Source organism: Dicentrarchus labrax, unplaced genomic scaffold, assembly GCF_905237075.1.
Source record: "Dicentrarchus labrax unplaced genomic scaffold, dlabrax2021, whole genome shotgun sequence".
NCBI lineage: Eukaryota > Metazoa > Chordata > Actinopteri > Moronidae > Dicentrarchus > Dicentrarchus labrax.
In genome coordinates, this window is record NW_026136705.1 from 11,941,663 (window position 1) to 11,961,171 (window position 19,509).

A 19,509-nucleotide genomic window follows, 5' to 3' on the forward strand; every position below is an offset into this window, starting at 1 on the left:
ACATAGTCAAAAAAGTTGAATATGTATAGTGAAATAGACATTTTTCTTCTAAGTAATAGCGTTTTTCTTACATGTTATGCCTTCTCTTTTATTCATAAACTTGGGCTATCTTATCTCATAAGTTCAAGGGATTGGTATGCCTGAGTGCAGAGTCCAGTGTCTCTAAGAGAGAGAATATGTGCACAGCATTAATCTGCCACACAGATAAAGCCGATTTTTGCTCCTTTGAATCGACAGCGTTTGAGGGTCATAATAACTCCTGCTGCAATTTAGATCAGATAACAACATCAATCTGCTGAGCATGAAATTATCTTGTGCACAAGGTCACAGGCGGCCCTCGAATCTTAGCTGAGCTTGATCTTGTCTTGATCTCATTTCAGAAATGATTGACTCGATTAAGGTGGTTGATATTCGTTTTTTTTTTTAAGCTCAATTTACTTATTTAATGTTAAAACAATCTCTGGATTCAGTCTGTTACTTCCCTTTTCTTTACTTTTATGTTGTGTTTTATGTCTATCGAGCTTTAAAGAGAGGTTCGCTAATGCTGTAATTCCCTCTATTACATATTTCAAACTTTACTTTTTAGCTTTTTGTATATTTTCCTCCCAGTTTTACATGCAGGACTTTGGTCCAGTTATGCTAATTTTACCCGAGAAGCACGAGATCAAAAGAAAAAGTATGCAAGCTTTTTCAAAGCTATTACATGACAAACATGTGACAACACAAAGATGTCCACTTTTCCAGCTACTTCAAAGCTTCAGACACATTTCTGCTTCACACAGTCAGGGCTCACATATCTGATGACTATGTTTCTCACATATAGAGAAAACATGGATGCCTGGTTTGAACTTTTTAACATTAAGTCTAGAGAAATCAGTGTAACAGATGATATTTGAACTGTTTAAAATACTTTTATGAAAATCGCGAGAGAGGGTGTTCACTCCTGTACATGGTATTTAAAATCTGACTACCACTTTGGCACTTTTATGATTTTTTTTTAATTTTGTCTCTGTATTGAACGTCCTGTCTGTCTCTAACTTTGTGTTGCATTGCTGCTGTTGTCTTGCAGGTCTCTCTTGAGAATGAGATCCCGTGTCTCAATGACCATCCACCACCATCAGGTAGTTGTATCTGAAAAAACTACTTTCAGTAAGCTGCAGTGAGAGGACTGCCTGTGTTTAAAGGCCCTGAAAATGTATATTCTCAATCACCTTCTAACTATGAGTAATGGGATCCTATATGACAGATATAAGAACAGCCATTTTCTGGCTCTTTTTGGAACAGTTTTTATTCATTTATTGAGAGATTTCTGTCTTTCTCTGTCACTTTTTGCTGGTTTGGACACCAATCAGGAGTTAACAATATTTGAATCTAATCTTCTGGGTTGTTTGATTATTGTTAGTTGGATTAAACCACACCCATGCATTCACGATGAAGTAGATTAGTGTTAACCTTTTAAAAAAATAATACCGTTAGAAACAGTGTTTTAATACAGAGATGCTGTTGTTTAGGAATACATCACCAGCATTGCTGTATTCGAGTAGAAATTCAGAGGTCCAAAAACTGAACTTGCTAGGAGGGTTTTGGGAGCATGCATCAAAGCATCAATGTAAAGTTATCTTTAGGCTATTATTTCACAACTTTTATGGTCTAACCTTCAGACGATAAAAAAAACTGCTCTCTTCCGTTGCCCTTCCATCATCCTAGGGCAGAGCCTTGTGGGTCGGACCTTTGTGACTTCATAGGGTTTTTAACTGGGCACCCCCCTCACTGGTGTTTCATCAATTGGCCCACAAACAGTACACAGACAGTATAACCAGCTTCCTGGAACCATGCCCTCAGTCCCTCATGTCTCACCACATAACCCTGCCCTCCCTCTCCTCTGCCAGCCTGGTTGTGCCCCTCTGACCCGAAGGATTTCCAATGCTCTCCAGAGTGAAGGCCCTGGAAAGACACTGCAACCAACTTCCACCGGGAGGTTCCAGGCTCTCGACCCCCTCTGCTGATTTTCAAAGATGAGGGACTGATATTTTTCAGGCTTGTGTTCATGTGCCTCCTCAGTCCGTTCCTCCCAGGGAACCGCCAACTCCAGAAGGGCCACTTGTTTTGTGGACCAGAGTACAATGTCAGACATATTTAATGTTGTAGAAAAAAACAAAGGCAAGTTTTCAAAGGTTTTAAAATATCTGTGCAGTTCATCAGGCCTTTAACACGGATCTACAATATTTGCCCCATTTTGGATTCACACTATTTCTCTCCATCAGGGTTCAACCTGCAGAACTCCTATTTCCTTTTCACTGGAGGAGTTCACAGTGAACTCCTTTTATTTGAACTCATTATTTTCATTGTGATCCTTGATTAAGACAAGAGACATGCTCATAAAGATAATGTTATGAAGATAGAAGCAAACTTACAAGTAGTGTAAGTGTAACATTACGTACACTGGCTGCTGTACTTTTATGAGTAGCTAAGTAGCAAGCTGAAAATGCTGGAGCTCAGTGTGTTTAACTGCAAATGTTTAAAGTGAATCTAGCAAGCTATTCTTCACTCCATTGGGAGAGTATATTTCTTTACACTGCACTTTAATTATTTAACTAACAAGATTTTTTAATAATATATTCAGTTATATTTTTGACTTGTCTGTAATCTTTTAATAGCATTTGTTAGTTTTGGGGGTCTAAAGAACAAGCTGTTTCATGGTGATAACTTTCCAACACTGAGAAATATTCGAGATAAAATAATAATAATGTTAGAAACTGCACTTTGCTGTATCTGTGCTGTCCAGTGCACAGCAGATTCTAATCCATATTTAAGTCTCATAAACCAACATTTGTGCTAGAGTTTTAGTATACAGCTTGCTAATACCCAGCCCAGCACTTCATATTTGCACTATTTAAAATATACACAGTGAATCAGAACTGCAAACAGTTACATTAATCTTTATGATTTTGCAAAAAAAAAAATCATTTTAAATTATCTACATACACATAATTGATGCTTTTCCTTTGGAGTTCTCTTATTTCATCTATCTGCAAATACAAGTACACACTACAAATATCAGCACCGCCCCCTATCTTAAAACCACGATACTGAAGAGGGTGATTAGTAGAAGCTGACTAAGGTGGAGTAGCCCCCAGCCAAAATGTACAAATCTGTACAAAGAAATCTCATACATGTAACTAGGAGGTGAAATGAAAGGAATAGAATCAAAAGTACTAACAGTATTACACTGTGCTAATATAACTATGGCTGTTGACACTGACAGAATGGCATTTACAAAGATATAATGACACTTCTATAAGGGAAATATAGTTTGTAACTTTAGGAGTTATTTATTTGAATCTTTAAAATTTTATACACATAAACCTACTGCGCAGCGTGCTATGGACTCACTGTGAAACGTAATAAATATTAAATACTGTACAAATGAAAATCCTCTAACACTTTTCCCTTCCTTGCTTTCAAATGAGAATCAAGCCTTCATCTCGGCTCCTGTCAGACATATCCTAATTGCTGGTTAAGATCTAATTTCATATTCTTTTCGAGGTTTTATTTCTTGATCATCATTACACATAAATCATCAAATGTGGGAAAGTTGGAGCCTTAATAAAGCCTTCTGGGTCTCTGCTGAGGAGAGTTTACAGCTGTCAAACCGCAGTGGATACTGTTTGATACAGCGAGGTTCAGTAATGATCTACACAGCTCATATACAACAGCAGAAATAAACCTTGGTACTGGGAAATGACATGGATGTTCATCAAGCATTTGATATGTATTCTGACCTCTATTGGTGACCAGAATGCATTGCAACAGCAGCAGGCCTCTGGCTCAGTGTAACCTCCTGAGCAGAGGCCCTTTGTTACAGACACTATTTCGGAAGTCCTGAACAAAGCCTTTGCCTCCTCAGCTCTCCTGGCTGAGAGAGAGATTCTCATCAACTGGAAGCGACCTCTCTTACATCCCGCTGTCCCACAACGCTGTTATTTAGACTAAATTATTATTTTTTTCTGTATTCATGGAGTCTCCAGAATATATTTCCCAGAGGCTTGATGAAATCTCTCCCCTCTTAAACCAGATGTGCCTGCTTTCTCTGCTGCTTCACTTTCAGACTGGCTTACTCATACCCATCCAGTGGATTTATTTTCATGCTTGAATCTGTAATATGCCACTCGTGTATTCTTCCTCATGTATTCTGGTAAAATATCTTTACTGTTATTGTTCGTCTGAAGTCTGAATGTGCTTTGCTTTTTATCTGAAAAATCAATAAACAAATTGTTCAGTCGAACAATACAGCTTTGTCTTTGGCCTGGGAAAGCAGCCATCACAGGCAAAAATGTCCCCTGCTCAGAGCACCGTCGTCTGCTGTTGATTAGGTGAAAATGTTTGGAGAAGAATTGGCAGTGATTTCAAATGCTACCAGGTGGAGAGTTTTTGTTCCAGAATAAAGTGCAGGCTGGGTAGTGACACCTTGGAACCCCCCACAGGTATATTATAATCTCCTCGTGCTGTAAGGCAGTAAAAGTCATACTAACTGCCACCTCAACTGCTTGATAAAAAAAACTAGTTTACCTATAACTTAGTTTTCCACTGGAGGACATTAGAGGTTAATGTTTATAATTGAAAATAATTTAAAAAATGAACAGCTGCTAAAAGGGTTCAACAGCGTGCTCATGTAGAGCTTATTGGCACTCACACCCAGAAGCCATCACATCACAGTCTCTTAAGTGATTGAGATTTCCTACTCTACAATACACGCTGTGGTTAAACTACCTTTTGTGTTCTTAAGGAGTTGTTTGCCAGCCGAGGAGCTCTATAGTCTAGGAGAACGTGGAGCCACTGGTCCTCAGGCACCAGTTGTGGAGGCGGTGTGTATGAGGCCTCAGGAGACCTCAGGGGCAGACTCGGGACATGAGGCACCCTTGTACATCTGCAATTTTCCTCAGAGACCCCGGAGAACCTTCAAGAGCAGCTAAAAGGTACGAAAGAAAATGACCTCTTTATTGCCGTTATTATCAGCGCAGTCAAACCCAAACAGCCTGACGATGCTTCATCGTGATCCGTTTTAAAATGGAAGGCCACAGAGATATTAAGGCACCATCAAAATGAGTTATCTGCACACATCAGTCAGTAGGTAACAAAATTTGCAGCACAGAAACGCCAAAAATATGCAATTTAGAAACAGTGTACCCACTAATATGACTCCAGTAAGGAGCGAGGAGTTTAATCTTCAACTGGAAATTCTCCCGTCGGTACATATCTTGGTCATAATTCTTTAATAATGAAGTTTAAAAGGTCCAGTGTGTAACGTTTAGGAGGCTCTATTGGCAGAAATGGAACATAATATTCATAGGTATGTTTTCATTATAGCGCAGAACTGACAAACCAAAAACACTGCCCTACTCAAAACACATGTGCAAAAACGAATATCAGTCGTATCAGGTTTCTGTTTAGACTTCAAAAATCCAGTATTGGGCAGGCTCTAATGGGACGTTCCCATCACAAATGTCCACAATCCCAAATATATTAATTTATAAAAAATTATAAAAACAGAACAGCAACAAATCATTAAATCACTGGAACCATCAAATGTTCGGCGTATAAACAAAAATAAATTGGTTTTCAAAGTTAAACAGTTAAAAACATGTGATCTTAAGCATTCAGTAATTACATACAGACACAACTTAGTTGTATATGAACTGCAGTTTTATTCATCGGATACTAAAAACCGTGTGGAACATATAAAAAGGTCGCTCACCAAAATGTCATGGACTACTGATCGTGTGTCAAGAAATGCTTGTGTCGAACACTGAGTCCTGTGCTCATAATTCCACCTGAAGGAAATCTCCCAGAAAGCATCTGAATCAAACTGAGGAGCAGACTGTTAACCCAAATAGGCACAAAACAGATGTGACAGAAATACATAAGAAAAAAAGATCCACTGACAGCTAAATCTATTAAAATTCTTGACATCAAAGCTTCAGGCTTTGCAGTCATTATAGAAACCAACTGATGGAAGGAGAAAATGGATATTTTCATGCAGCAGACAACTGCATTATTTTTTGTTCTTCATAGAATTTGTGGGATTTGTTAGCAAGACATGTGAGTGCTTTATATTCAGTTCTAAAACCTTACCAAAAAGTACAAATTTGGATTAGCATTATATTAGGTCAGTGTTTCCGTTAAGATTGATTTCTTCCATGTCAAAAACCTTTCCACTGAAGATGAACTGCTGCTAAGAAACTGCAATGAAAGTGAGCAATGGGTCCAAAGTAGAACATTAATCAAAACAGGCTAATGAATGAAATAAATTATTTTCCATGTGATGCTGAGATTTTAAACACTAATACACATTCAGACAAAAAACAAAAACAAAAACAGTATGTTGTTCTTTAAAAACAAGATTTGACTGCAAGACTTTATTCAGCTCTGATAGTAAAAACAGTGAAAAACCTAAAGGTTGCGCCCCGAGACATTGTGTTCTAATGGTGTGTTGAATTGTACTAAGATTTGCTTGACTGTAGATTGATGGACTACTGATTTTACATATGAGCAAAGTAAATTTAGTCTTACTTTAAAGGAAATATCACATACTACGTTAAACTACAATATTATTTACAGGTTTCTCGATCATTTCATTGTGAATTCCAGTAAAGGATTCAATGCTATTCACAGTCCTTTTGTTATCCTCTACAGAAAACAAAGTGTTTTAGAATCAACAGCTACTTTCAAGTTACAGTACACAACAGTTTAGGCACATATAAAAAGACTTGACAACATTTAAACACATACAGACACCTAATGTAAAAGCCCTACCCTGCTCTGTACTGATTAAGATTCCTCTCTGATAGGAGTGCATCCAGAGAAAAAACTGTTCTGAAAACTTGTCAGGAGTCTTTTCTTCTTCTTGAGGAAGCTGACTGTTGTTCTGTCCTCCTCATCATAGTCATCCTCCTCCTCTTCCTCTGGCAGGCTAGGTTTCCTGACCAACTTCAGGTCTGCAGTGGCATGTCCCATGTCTCCGATTTCCTTTAGCACCTACGAAAGTGCACATTAGTACAGTGGTGTTAGCTCTGCATTACATCCTTGTATGGTTCCAGTTATACCAAGCACTGTAGGCCAGATACTACGTGTCAAAGGACATATTTACAGTCCTAACAGTGATTACATTTCACTGCCAGGTCCCTGGTTGGATCTTTGTGAAATGTGTTTGCCTGAATTAACAGGAATAATAAAGTAGTGACAGATCGATCATTAAGAGGATGGATTTTAAACTGATTAAATGTATCAACATGCAGCATGTATGAGCATTAACATCTACATAACATGCCGATCGTTCACCTGGGCCACCACATGAATGATTACACCTTGTATTGTAGTGTTCAGAAGGAGCCAGCTTACCTTCTTCGTGGGTGTACAAGATGGCGGCTTGAAGAATGTAGTGTTGTCAGGGCTGCCGGATGTGGGATCCTGTAGAGACACGGAGTCTCTGGAAACACTTTCTGTCTGACTTACGTCCTGAAAAAAAAAAAAAAAAAAAAAGGCCAAAACTGAGAACAATGCCTATTGATCTGTACTTTCATAAAAGAATCCAGAAGAAGAATCCTTCAAACACAGCAAAACAAGAATTTCTGCCAATGAAAGCCAAATCTGACTGGACAGATTCCCAATGATGAATAAATACATTTCATCATAAACCTTCTCAACTGTGAGCCTTTCACTCCCAGTTAAATCAAATTTCTGATTATCATTCTTCACACAAATGAACATTACAGTCATACACACACGCAAATGAAAAAGGTGTTTGTGTGTGTAAGCGAGTAATAAGCCGATAATGCTAGATACAGTAGGCGCTGACCAGACCAGGGTGGGTAGAGGCAAACTTGACAGAGACCACCTCAAAAACATTTTACTGAGTGGCCCTAAAACAGCACGTTAGTCTACCCAGACCAACAGCTTAAGAGTCAAACACATCAGCAGCCGATCAGATACAACTTCAAAGAGAGAGAATATAATACAGCAGAGGCCACATAAAACTCAACAAAGTCAGCACAGTTTCCAGATCAGCCATATTACTTCAAACTACTCTACTAAACTCATATCAGCGTAATACTGACAGCACTATACAGCTACTTGAGGAAGCTGGTTTCAGTGTTAATTCTAGCCTCTTAATAGCGCCACCTACGATAACGATGTTATCGGTAGATCGCTGAAAATCATTAGCTAACTTACCTCCACAGGCGGCTGGTTGTCCATATTCCGACATTTCTCATGATCACACTGGCAGTTCTCCCCACAGCTCATCTTTCCTTTGCGGCACCTGCACTGCTTGTTGCCACAGCGACCTTTACATGCACACTTAAGAAAGATAATCTACTAAGCATCAAGGCATTTCTTTGTTCATAAGCAATGCGACTAACCGGATTCTAAAAACGTTGTATTATTACAACAATACATACAGATTTGTAATGCAGGTTCATTACTAAGTTCCCTTTAAAGAGATGTAACAAGCTTTCAGATTTACAACATTTACTTAAAGCTCTGAACAATGATGATGATTTGTGAAGACTGCAGACTGTCAGGCTCTATGAATTTACTGGTTTAATCCCAATCCTAAACCCCGTCTTACCCCAGTTGCTTTTGGTTTCTTTGAGTTTCTGCGTCCCTTCTCAGGTTTCTCAGGACGCCACTCATCCTCTTCCTCATCATTCTCATCCTCACTGGGAGACATTATCTCCTCGATGTTGATTGCCATATTCAGTGGCGCTTTAGCTGTGGTCAAGCGCTTCCCTTTAGGCTACATAAGCAAAGGAAAAATCAATACACTTGGACTTTAAAATTAATATTATACTTCTGAGAATCTTACATCTACATCTCATCTCACATCACATCAAAGGTGTGTTGGTCCTGAAGTAACGTTGTATAAATACATACAACGAACAGGAAGTTGAATATCTGCAACAACTTACCTTTGGAGGAACGTAGTCAAACGAGTCATCTGGGCTGTTTTCATTGTTGGTCGTAGGCACAAGGATTTTCTTCCCACTTGCCAGGTGAAGCAATGAGACTTTCTGTCTGTATTGCTCATTCTGCTCCACCAGTTTCTGGTTCTGCTCACTTAGTTCTCGCAGCTTTTCAAGCTCTTCTTCCTGAACTTTGATGCGCTGGAGAAGCTCCTTCTCCTTTGAACTGTCCTCATCTTTCTTTGTTTCGTCTGACTCTCCACCAATGGGTTTGTTCTGTAGCTGGTTAAGTAGATAAAGGACCTGTAACAGAGAAAAAAAAGCAATATTTCATAAATATGCATGTACCTCTGAAAAGATATACAAATTGGTATTTGAGTAAAAGCTATGAGCACCTTCTCTTGATGTCTCTGCTCTAGTTCCACCAACTGCTGCTGGTGCTCCATGTCCATGGTTGACATCACATTTCTCTCCTCAGCCACCATCCTCCTTAAATCTTGTGCATTCCCTTTCTCCTGTTTGACTTCGCTCTCCAGCTTAGCATTGGCTATTTTAGTAGACACCAGCTAAATAAAAAGGATTCTTTTTTTAAATACAAAGCTCAACTAATTGATGTACTATTACTTATTTAACACACTTGTGAGTGTAAAATAATGTATTAGCATTTGCTCACCTCAGACATCAGGACCCTAAGGGCAGACTTGGCTTCGACTATGCTTGTGATACCGTCTATGCGCTGTTTCAGTCGGCCCTCACTGTCTGCGACGAGAACTTTCTGCTGAAGGTCAGCTATCTGGGCATTCCTGTTAAGATTAAAACAAATACAAATCTACAAATCTTAACAATTCCTGCAATAAGGTACTAAATCAATTCTGTGTTGCCTATAGATAGCTTTGTAAAACTGATCTGTTTTTTAAGAGTCACAATGACCTGACATAAATAAAAGCACATATAGCTGAGCTGCTTTGTCGGACTCACCTGAGGTCCATCTCTGTCTCCAGGTTCTCCACCTGTTTGGTCAGAGGTGTTTCCAACGCCCCCTGGGTCTCCAGCTCAGAAATAATCAATGTCCGACGCTGCATGGAGGGACCCACAAAGCAAAAGATTGATTCTTTCTAATATTTCTACTTTGTCAGTGCACTGGATGTCTCATTTATTCTCAACTTTTTGCCTATTCTCATAAGTGAGTGTGCTTAACATAAAAAAAAAAAAAAAGTACATCTCACCCTGATTTTGGCCGCAGGACGATCCCCTGCCTCTATCTGCTGCTTGAGGTGGTTGATCTCCTGAGCCAAGACCTTTCTGTCCTCCAGCAGATCATTGAGGTGGCGCCGGGCCTCCTCTGTGCTGACCATCACCTCCACTTCATTGAGAAACCATGTCTGATCACAAGAATACAGTCAGAGTTAGGGGAACAAAGTTCTCATTGTCTGACACTGTTGGGTATGTTTACATGTGGACAACAACACTGTTATTTATTTTGTTCTGGACTATCAGTCTGTCACATTTCTACTAGTCTGTTCTGCTTGTTCAACATGTGTTTGATAACTTAGTTGTCAACCAGCACCGACACAGAGCAGAGGAGAAAAAAGGGGAAAGGCAGAAAGGTAAAATCGCCACTCAGAATCCGTTTTAAAGTGTCGCTCCTAGTTCATAAAGTAATAATTTTATTTTCTTATCTTCCAATAATACATTGTCCACAGATATATTGTGCCTCCCTAGAAATAATAAATAATAGTTGCTTTGACTTGGTTAAGTCTAGTAGACCACATACAGCCCACCAGCCAAGTTTTACTACCTTAACTCTTGCAGCAGCTCCCTCCATTCCTCTGTTATGGGTATCTTTGCGTTTCTCTGCTACCTCACTTCTCTTTTGTAGGGCATCTTTTAGCCGCTTGTTTGCCGCTGCAGCCTGTAGGGGGAAAAAACTTGTAATAAGCTGCTTGAAATAATTTCCATATACAGATTAACAGTTTGACATTAGCCTAATATTTAAAATATAAAATATAATGAACTTATGTTGAGACAGACAACAGACCAAGAGGCCTCACCTCCTCAGTTTTACGACGCAGAACATTGGCCTGTTTTTCGAAATCCCTCTCAAGTTTAAGCAACTCATACTGCCGTTTACGGTCCTGTAAAACAGATAAAATAAGGCAATTTGTGAATAAAATGTCGGTCAAACCAAATGTCCTTCAGTGTCTCGAGAAGAACTTGGTTTTCACATACCTTCTCCTTTAACTGCAGCACCTCCCGGTCCTTCTTGCTCTTCCATTGTCTGAATTTCTCAGAGTCCTCCCTCATCTGCCTCATCAGCTGTGTACGCTGGCCCTTCATGGCCTGTGAGAACACAGTGTTAATGTGCTTGGATTTGGCATCTGATCCTTATGCGTGTCACAAGTAGTATTAAATATTAGCAATGCTCTACTCCAACTCAGTGCAAAGAGAGAGAGAGAGAGAGAGATAGAGATAGAGATAGATATTTACAAATTATTGTATTGTAAATTATTACTTCTCCAATGTTCTATATACTCGAGTGAATGACCAAATAGATCAATGATTTATTGTCATTGGTACTTCATATGTGACATTAAAAGAATAGACTAACAAATATATTTTAATATTATTGAGTTTTTGACCCAAGTTCTATGATGGTATCATTTGTTCATGTACACAGTTTATAACTACCAGTATACGATAATTATAACTATAATTTTTTGCAAAGTAACATAATTTTTTTAATATTAGGGGTTCAGTTTCTGAATATCTGATTAGATTATGTTAATACTTATCAACATCAGATCTTCAAACCTGTTGGGTTTCTGAGGAAAAGTGCAGGATGTGAAACCTGATTCACTGTAGTTTATAGCACATGAACATACATTTCACATGAAGGTGCTTTATAATCCCATGAGGGATGGGCCACAAGATGGCGTTTTATACTTCACATAAAATGTATTTCTCTGTTGGTTAAAGACTAAAAAAAAGTAACCCTCTGTCAATATCTATGGAATGAAAATATTAGAAAGAAAGAACTGCAACTAAACTGGTATTTAGTGTTTAAACCTAACATACACAATGCAACCCTCACCATCAAAGGGCTCAATGACAGTAAAGAAAATCACTGGTTACCTGTATTTCCTGCATGAGCTTGCCAACCTTCTGAACGGAAGACTCTTTGAGTTTCAGCAGTTTGGACTGCTCGAGAAGCTTCTTCTTCATGTCTACAAGCTGTCCCTCAAGCTCCTGCAGTCTCTTCCTCCGCTGCTCACTAAGCCTAAAAAAAGGTGGTGCATGTCAGATAAAGAAGGAAGTGAAGGGTGAAGGCTTATGTGATTACTTTACTTTCATGTTAAAAACAAATGAACTTTATAAAAATTAATACAGCCACAACCCAAAAAGTGTTTCTTACTTAGCCTGGTTAGTGTCTTTCTTTGCAGACTGAAGTGCAAAAACCAGGTCCTCTTTCTCCTTCTGCAGCAAATCCACCGCTGTCTGTAGACTATGGACATTTTTCTGTTGGGCAAAATGCACAGAAGATTAAAACTTACAATATTTTTGAAAACACTCATGATTAACACAAACTCACAAAAAGACTGTGCTTTAACACATTTCAACTCTCACCGAAACCTAGTACCACAGGTGTTATTATACACACCACACTACATCGCTCATGTTGATATTGGAAACACTTCAAATACACATGTTGAAAAAATTCAGTAAGTACAAAAAGGTCATAAACAACACAAATACACAAATGTACAATTAATACAATTCTCCAAAATAATAACACTAAGTCAAACTGAAATTTAAGTGATTTTAATGTTTATGTTATGTAATGTAAAAAATGGATACAAAATCCTCTCACCTGGTGCTCCGATTGCATCGGCTCCAACTGGGTGTCATTCTGGCACATTTTCCTCACAAAAGCTTCCTTCAAGCTCAACACTTTGTTCAGCTCAATCAGTTCCTTGGAGAGCTGGGCCTGTCGCAGTGCATGGTGGGTTGTAAAGCCCTCCGGAGACTCTTTACCAGCGATGGCAGTGGCATCCTGTTTAATGTGTTAGAGGTGACAAACATTTTACTTTACAGTTGGTCCAGAAATAAAATAAGAGCTGAGGAGAAAGACAGTGTGTGCAAGACAAGGAACATGTTACTCCAGTATGTTTGATTAAAATATATATATTGAATATCATTATCTTATTAAAAAAAGGGTAAAATGTGCATGTTTACTGTAATGGAAAGCACTGCAGAAATCTCAAATCAATTTAAACATAAAGAGAACAAAATTAAAAACGTACTGATGAGGACTCATCTGCTGAATTTTTGCTGCCATTACCAGATGCCTCCGGTCCATCCTCTCCAGCAGCCATAGCATCTATGGAGGCAGCGATGCCTGCGCTCTCATTCTTAGAAAACAAACAAACCATAAAACCATGAAATTCACTATTATGAACATCTAAATCAACAGTGCTGGAGTCAAATTTGTTCCACTCGCTACATATGTTCTTATAGAACAACCAAAAAATATTTGTAGTATCACATTAATTATAACCAAATTAATCAATTTAGTCAATAAAAAGTCAAACATAATGTTCAATGCATATTTCTTTTGATGCCTTACAATGTAAGCCGACTTGTGTACCTTAAGCTCCAAGATGATGTCTTGCAGGTTCCTCATAACCTCAACGTTCTCCTTCAACTCCTGGTCCTCCAGTGTCTCCAACACTTTCTCAAGATCCACTGTACATCTGAAACAAAGGTAAACAAAGAGTGTGGCTCAGTATGATCATTGCAGCAGTCAACAAGAAACAGCTGAATCATGAAGCCCTCCTGGCTCCATGCCTTTGTGAACTTACGCTGCATGGTGCTGCAGTTGTTCCAGTTTGCTTTGTAGTTTCTCATTTGCTTGTTCTGTCTATAAATTAAAACAAACACACTGTGATAAACATAATGGTTGCAAAAAAATGGCTATAATTGTAATTTAATACAATTTAATAATTTTTTCTTTTACTAGTTTATGTTTTATTTTTATGCCAATTTCAATTTGCCTTTTTCCACCCATTGCTACAAACAAACACATGATCACTTGTAGTCACAGTTTTCCCATCAGCTTTCAGCAGCTGTGGAGGAAGGATTAGTACATGTTATTAAAAGGTCTGGCTCACCATAATGATCTTCTCAAACATGAAGGCAGTCTGTCCAGCTGCCTCACTCAGCTCCCTGCTTAGTTTATTGTTCTCGTCCTGCAGAGCGCGGTTCCTTTCCAACAGCTTAGCCGCATTCTCTGCTGACTCTGACCTGTAACAGAGGGACTGAGTAACCATTATGGCTCTTTGTTATGGGTAATAGGTACCCTGGGATGCATCTAGCTGACATCCTGGCTGGACATCGGTTTATTGGGAAATTTATGTCTTACCCAGACAGCACCGGAGCTACTCCTCCACGGGCATGAAGTAGCATCACCTGCAGCTCCTGAACCTAAACATGTGTATGAATCAGGACACTTATATTATATTTATTCAATTCTAAATAGAAGAGTTAAGGTGTGTAGCATACAATTTCTGTCTATCAATCCCTGATCTCTTTCCTAAACAGTAATCTATACAAACAAACATTTCAAACTTGTAAACAAGTAAGTGAACTACATTTACCTTGCAGCATTGTTACATAATTCAATGGCAGTTTGAAATCTGATTATGAGGTCAACTGAAAAGAGATTTTCTGTACCTGTTGTTTCAAACGGTTCATTTCTGCAGCTCTGGGGTCAACATTGACAATAGGTTTGTTTTTAATCTTGCGAGCTCTGTCAGCATATCGAAGTGTGTTGATGGTCTCCTCCATGTTTGAGTCTGCAGGGCTGATGCATGCAATCATCAAAGTGTGGCTATTGCCTCCCAAAGAATCTGATAAAACAAACAGAAAACAATTCACAAAAGCGCTCAGTTAAATGATCCTGCAGTCATTTACTACAGAGCTGCTTCGAACACCTGCCTGTTTTGATTAGCCAGTAATGCTGCCATTTTTGAATGAACCAAATAAAAAGTAAAGCTATACGCAGATCCCGTTCAGCATGTACCAACATTACAAATCACCAGTGAATGATGCTATGAATGGAGCAGCAAAACAAAGTTTCATTTCATGCTGAAAGAACAGATGTTGGCATGAATAACTCTCCATTAGACAATCAAAGCCACGCGAAACAGGATGCCTACTATATGCTTTCCAAATATGATTTGCTCATGTTTGAAGGTCCTCACAGTGAGGAAGATATCAGACCACTGTAATGACCACTAAGTAACTTTTGAACATCAAAATCAAAGCTTACCTTGTAGCAGGCGGGTGAGCTTGGAGTCTCTGTAAGGAACAAAGGCATTTTTCTTGCTTTCATCCCCCAAGGCACTGATCACATTACCCAAAGACAAAAGGCCACGATTGATGCTGATGCCTGCAGATGAAAATGAATAACAACAAAACAGAAATTCTGTTATCAAGCACACCTTTACAATACAAAGAGACAACACATGTATGTATGTGACACACACATACACACTGAGGACTGACAACTTTTATCCAAGTAAATAATTTGTTTACCCTCCTTTAAGCGATCTCCTTCCGCTTTGGTTTTCTTTTGCCTTTCGGAACCAGCCAGATCCACCAGGTGCAACTTTGAAACAACTGAGTCGACTCTGCAACAAACGATTACACAATCAAACTGCATCTTTAATCCGAGTTTGGATTCATTTATTGAACTTTACACTTCAATCTTCCTCTGGGCTTCCCCGTCTAATGAGGATGAGGATAGATAACTTATTTGAAAGCTGGTTGCAATAAATCCAAATCTCCTTATATAACTACTACCCAGGGAAAGAAACTGTTTTTACAGAATGAATGTTACCATTATAATTATTATGTCTAGAACAGTCAAGTCTAGACAAGAGTCTTTTTAGAATTTAGACTTAATGTGGACCTATAGACCTTTGTCTATTGCAATGTATTTGGACTTTCACTAGATGATGGATCCTGTTTATGAAAATGTACTTTATAATTTCAGGTTCTTCTACGAAGTTAAGCTGTCCCTCAATATCTCTGTAAAAGCTTTTTTCATCACTTCTCATACAATACACAAACATCATCAACTGTTAATCAGCACTGGTTAACCTGAAGCACAGTGTCCCTACATATACAAAGCAATACAAATCAGATTCATAAAGATGTCTTTATGATTTTACTTTATAATTTACGTTTATCATACTACAGACAGCATTTTGCATGTTTATCACTGTGAGTCATTCTTACAGCTTTGCTGTGTGACACTTAAAATGTTGTATGTTGAGGTTAAGGGGGACTTTTATTAGCCCAAATTATGAGAGAAAACACCAAACTGACTTGTCTTTGCCTCTGCGCTGCTCCAGTGTGATGGTGAAGATAGCATGTGAGCGGGAAGAAGCAGCGTTCATTGCCGTGGACCCCACGGTGCGAGCAGAATTTCCAAGCTCCAGACAGCCCACCATTTCTTGGGCAGAGAACACGCGCCTCTCAGTTAAACCCACAATCTGGAAAACAGCAAATTTTCAACCAAATTAAATCTAATGCACTATATTATATTTAAACGTGTACTGATTTTTTTTTTTTTTTTTTTTTAAAAGCTCTCACTAATACAATGTATGAAAAAAAAAAAAGAAGGTCTCACTGAGGTATAAAATTAGACACAGATGCAGTTTAGTGATGTTTATCTTTACATCTACTTACTTCACTACTACTACTACTACTACTACTACTACTACTACTACTACTACCACTTCTTAACTTTACTTCACTCACCTTAATGCCATCTTTAGGGTCTTCTCGAATGCTGAGGCCCGGTTTATCTTTAGATGCACACAGCAGGTCCAATATATCTTCATTATAGATCTACAAGCAAAAAAAAGACGTTTAACCAAATTACTTTAAAAAGGCCATCGTGGAATGAAATAACATTTACCGGACGACAAGGAACACAATAAATGTCTAAATGACATTCAAAAAAATTATCTACACAGTGTAAACAATCCATGTCCACCAACCTCCAGGTAAGACACTGCCAGACAGAATTCACAGTCTGTCCTCTTCTCCCTTTCCTCAAAGATCCTTCTGATAACTCGTGGAATAACTCCGACTGAAGGATCATTTTCTTGAGCTGATGTGTATGTTCCTCCCATGGAGAAGGTCTTTCCTGAGCCCGTCTGTCCATATGCAAGTACTGTGGCATGGTAGCCTACAAAAAAAGAGACAATTTAATGAGGATGCAAGATGATTCAAAAGACAAGATGAAAAGAGAGCTTTTTTCATAATTAGTTAACATTTTTAAATTAATTATATTTTTCCAATGAATGTACAATCATGTGATTTTCAGTTGTGTGCAAGTACAGCTTCCACTGTAGTACCCTTCAGCAAGACCACAAATAAACAACAATAAAAAAATAATAATTTCCCTACTAAATTCAATAAACCATCATGTTAAAAGATAAAGCTACCTTTGAAAAGCCCATTCAATAAGGTGGACACAGCCGTATTGAAGACTTCTTCTTGTTCAGCAGTGGGATCGAATACATAATCATAGGTGAACGCTTTCTCTGTGCCAACGATCACCTAAAAACAAAAAACTTTTTTTACACATACAGCGTAGTGATTTTAAAAACCACTTTATATCCACATGCATATAGTGGACTTGATACAAAACGATATTCTTAAGCAGACAGAAAAAATATACTATATATTATATATGTAACTGTTGTTGAGCACAGACCTGTTGCTCCCCAGGCACAAACGTGAGACAGCACTGACATCCCTCATTGATTTCTTTAGGTACCAACGGGCGACATCGCAAGGCAACCCGCACTGGGATCACCTTATCATCCTCATTTGTCATGATGCAAGACTCCAATATACACCTAGGAACAGAAGGTTATCATAATGAAGTCAATTAATATCAGTCCAATAATGTGGCATGATCAAATATTTTGCATGGACAGAAGAGACAACACTTAAATGAAAGCACGTTGGCACTGACTGCTACGGCAGATGTTGAGATACAGTGGTTCTCATCCTCATAATAAGGGGATTTTTGTTCACTGCTGATGTGAATAATGAATCATCATGCCAACAGACATGTACTTCATGAATACTGGAGGAGGATTTGAGATGAATTTCAGAAAAGATCTAAACAATAGTTAATGCTGACTTTTCATTGTATGAGTCCAACAAAAAGACATCAAAACCTGATAGAAGTTAAAAGTTACCAACTTGTGCTGTGTTGAAAATATATTAAACCATGACATCCCTATATTGAATCATACTGAACTTTGTGATCTTAGTACATTATGGTCAAATGTCATATCCATTTGTGCGGCATTATGTGCATTACTGGGACAAGTGTATTAATATCTCATCAACAGACACAATGTGCTCAGAGAATACACCAGGAATGACAAGCAACACCAGTCTCATGTGTCAGTGGTTGTATATAGTAAAATACAGACCTTCAATTACAATATGCCTTAAGAGTAATGTAAACAACTGACTGATTAACACTGGGGCAAGGATTATAGCAGTGACATAATGGGAAAATCTAACCTAAAACGTGTGTAGATGAGTCTCCACAACACGTCAAAGACACTTTACAGTTGGTTCACCATGACTCAACACAAGTAACATAATAATACTCATGTGGTTTCCAGTAGTGGATTAAAAAATGTCCACATGCTCCATGACATCATAACCTACAGTCCATCTTCCGTTCAGACAGTTCAAACCCGAGCTGTTCAATAAGCTATGGTCATTATGGAAATACAGTTTTAAGATGGATCATATGTTTAACTGTAAAGTCCCTCAGTTAGTCTGACTGCAGTTAGCTTTATCGCTGCTTCACGCAAAACAACAACTAAACTTTGTGGTTCACAGCCTTTTGAGCGCAGTTTTTATTGAACTGAAAACAATATCGGTGATCACTAACCGTGTCCAACCCAGCTGACAGACGATGATTAAGTTAAAGTTGGCGTCGGTTTACCGTTAAACAAAGTTAGCTGTTAGCTGAAGTTATTAGCAAGACGTTGACATTAACGTTAAGTTACCTTCTCACGTTTCCTCCAGTGGCCACGTTTAAATATCACTGCATTCAACGCTTCTGTGGATAATGGCCTGCACTAATATCGGATACTCTTAATAAATCTTTACTTGCTGCGGTTAACTAAACTTCATACATTAACTTTAGTCCTCCGCCCGTGTACTGACACCAATGTGTAAGGGATGAATGTTGTTACTGCCCGCCACTTTCAAACACCAGCTCCTCCTCCTGCTTCTTCTTCTACGGATAGTTTGCGGCAGACTCAACGCAACCCGGCAGCGTCACTGACCTCTACAGGATAAAAGGAAATACACAGTATGTGTACAACGCCTCCACAAAGATCTTTTAAATCACTAATTACTGCCTCAAGGTTCCACCTTAATCATTTTTTCTCAACACACATGCATGCAGCTCACATTTTAGTTATTTGTTACTTGTTTTCCT

The 19,509-nt window shown here is 38.5% G+C and overlaps 1 protein-coding gene across 1 annotated transcript; it reads right to left on the reverse strand.

Annotated features, from left to right (window-relative positions):
- Nucleotides 1-6,382: 6,382 nt before the first annotated feature.
- Nucleotides 6,383-19,264, reverse strand: kif4 (kinesin family member 4). The gene is made up of 29 exons (XM_051401867.1): nucleotides 19,073-19,264; nucleotides 17,749-17,893; nucleotides 17,477-17,591; nucleotides 17,027-17,217; nucleotides 16,785-16,874; nucleotides 16,350-16,516; nucleotides 15,555-15,649; nucleotides 15,289-15,408; nucleotides 14,691-14,866; nucleotides 14,380-14,441; nucleotides 14,129-14,261; nucleotides 13,820-13,878; nucleotides 13,606-13,711; nucleotides 13,262-13,369; nucleotides 12,829-13,011; nucleotides 12,373-12,476; nucleotides 12,093-12,237; nucleotides 11,190-11,300; nucleotides 11,012-11,095; nucleotides 10,759-10,872; nucleotides 10,187-10,342; nucleotides 9,939-10,036; nucleotides 9,634-9,763; nucleotides 9,356-9,526; nucleotides 8,967-9,263; nucleotides 8,627-8,794; nucleotides 8,230-8,355; nucleotides 7,399-7,515; nucleotides 6,383-7,035 (listed from the first exon to the last, which is right to left on the reverse strand). The coding sequence occupies exons 2-29, from the start codon at nucleotides 17,869-17,871 to the stop codon at nucleotides 6,829-6,831; spliced, it is 3,756 nt and encodes a 1,251-aa protein (XP_051257827.1). The 5' UTR covers nucleotides 17,872-17,893; nucleotides 19,073-19,264; the 3' UTR covers nucleotides 6,383-6,828.
- Nucleotides 19,265-19,509: the final 245 nt, after the last annotated feature.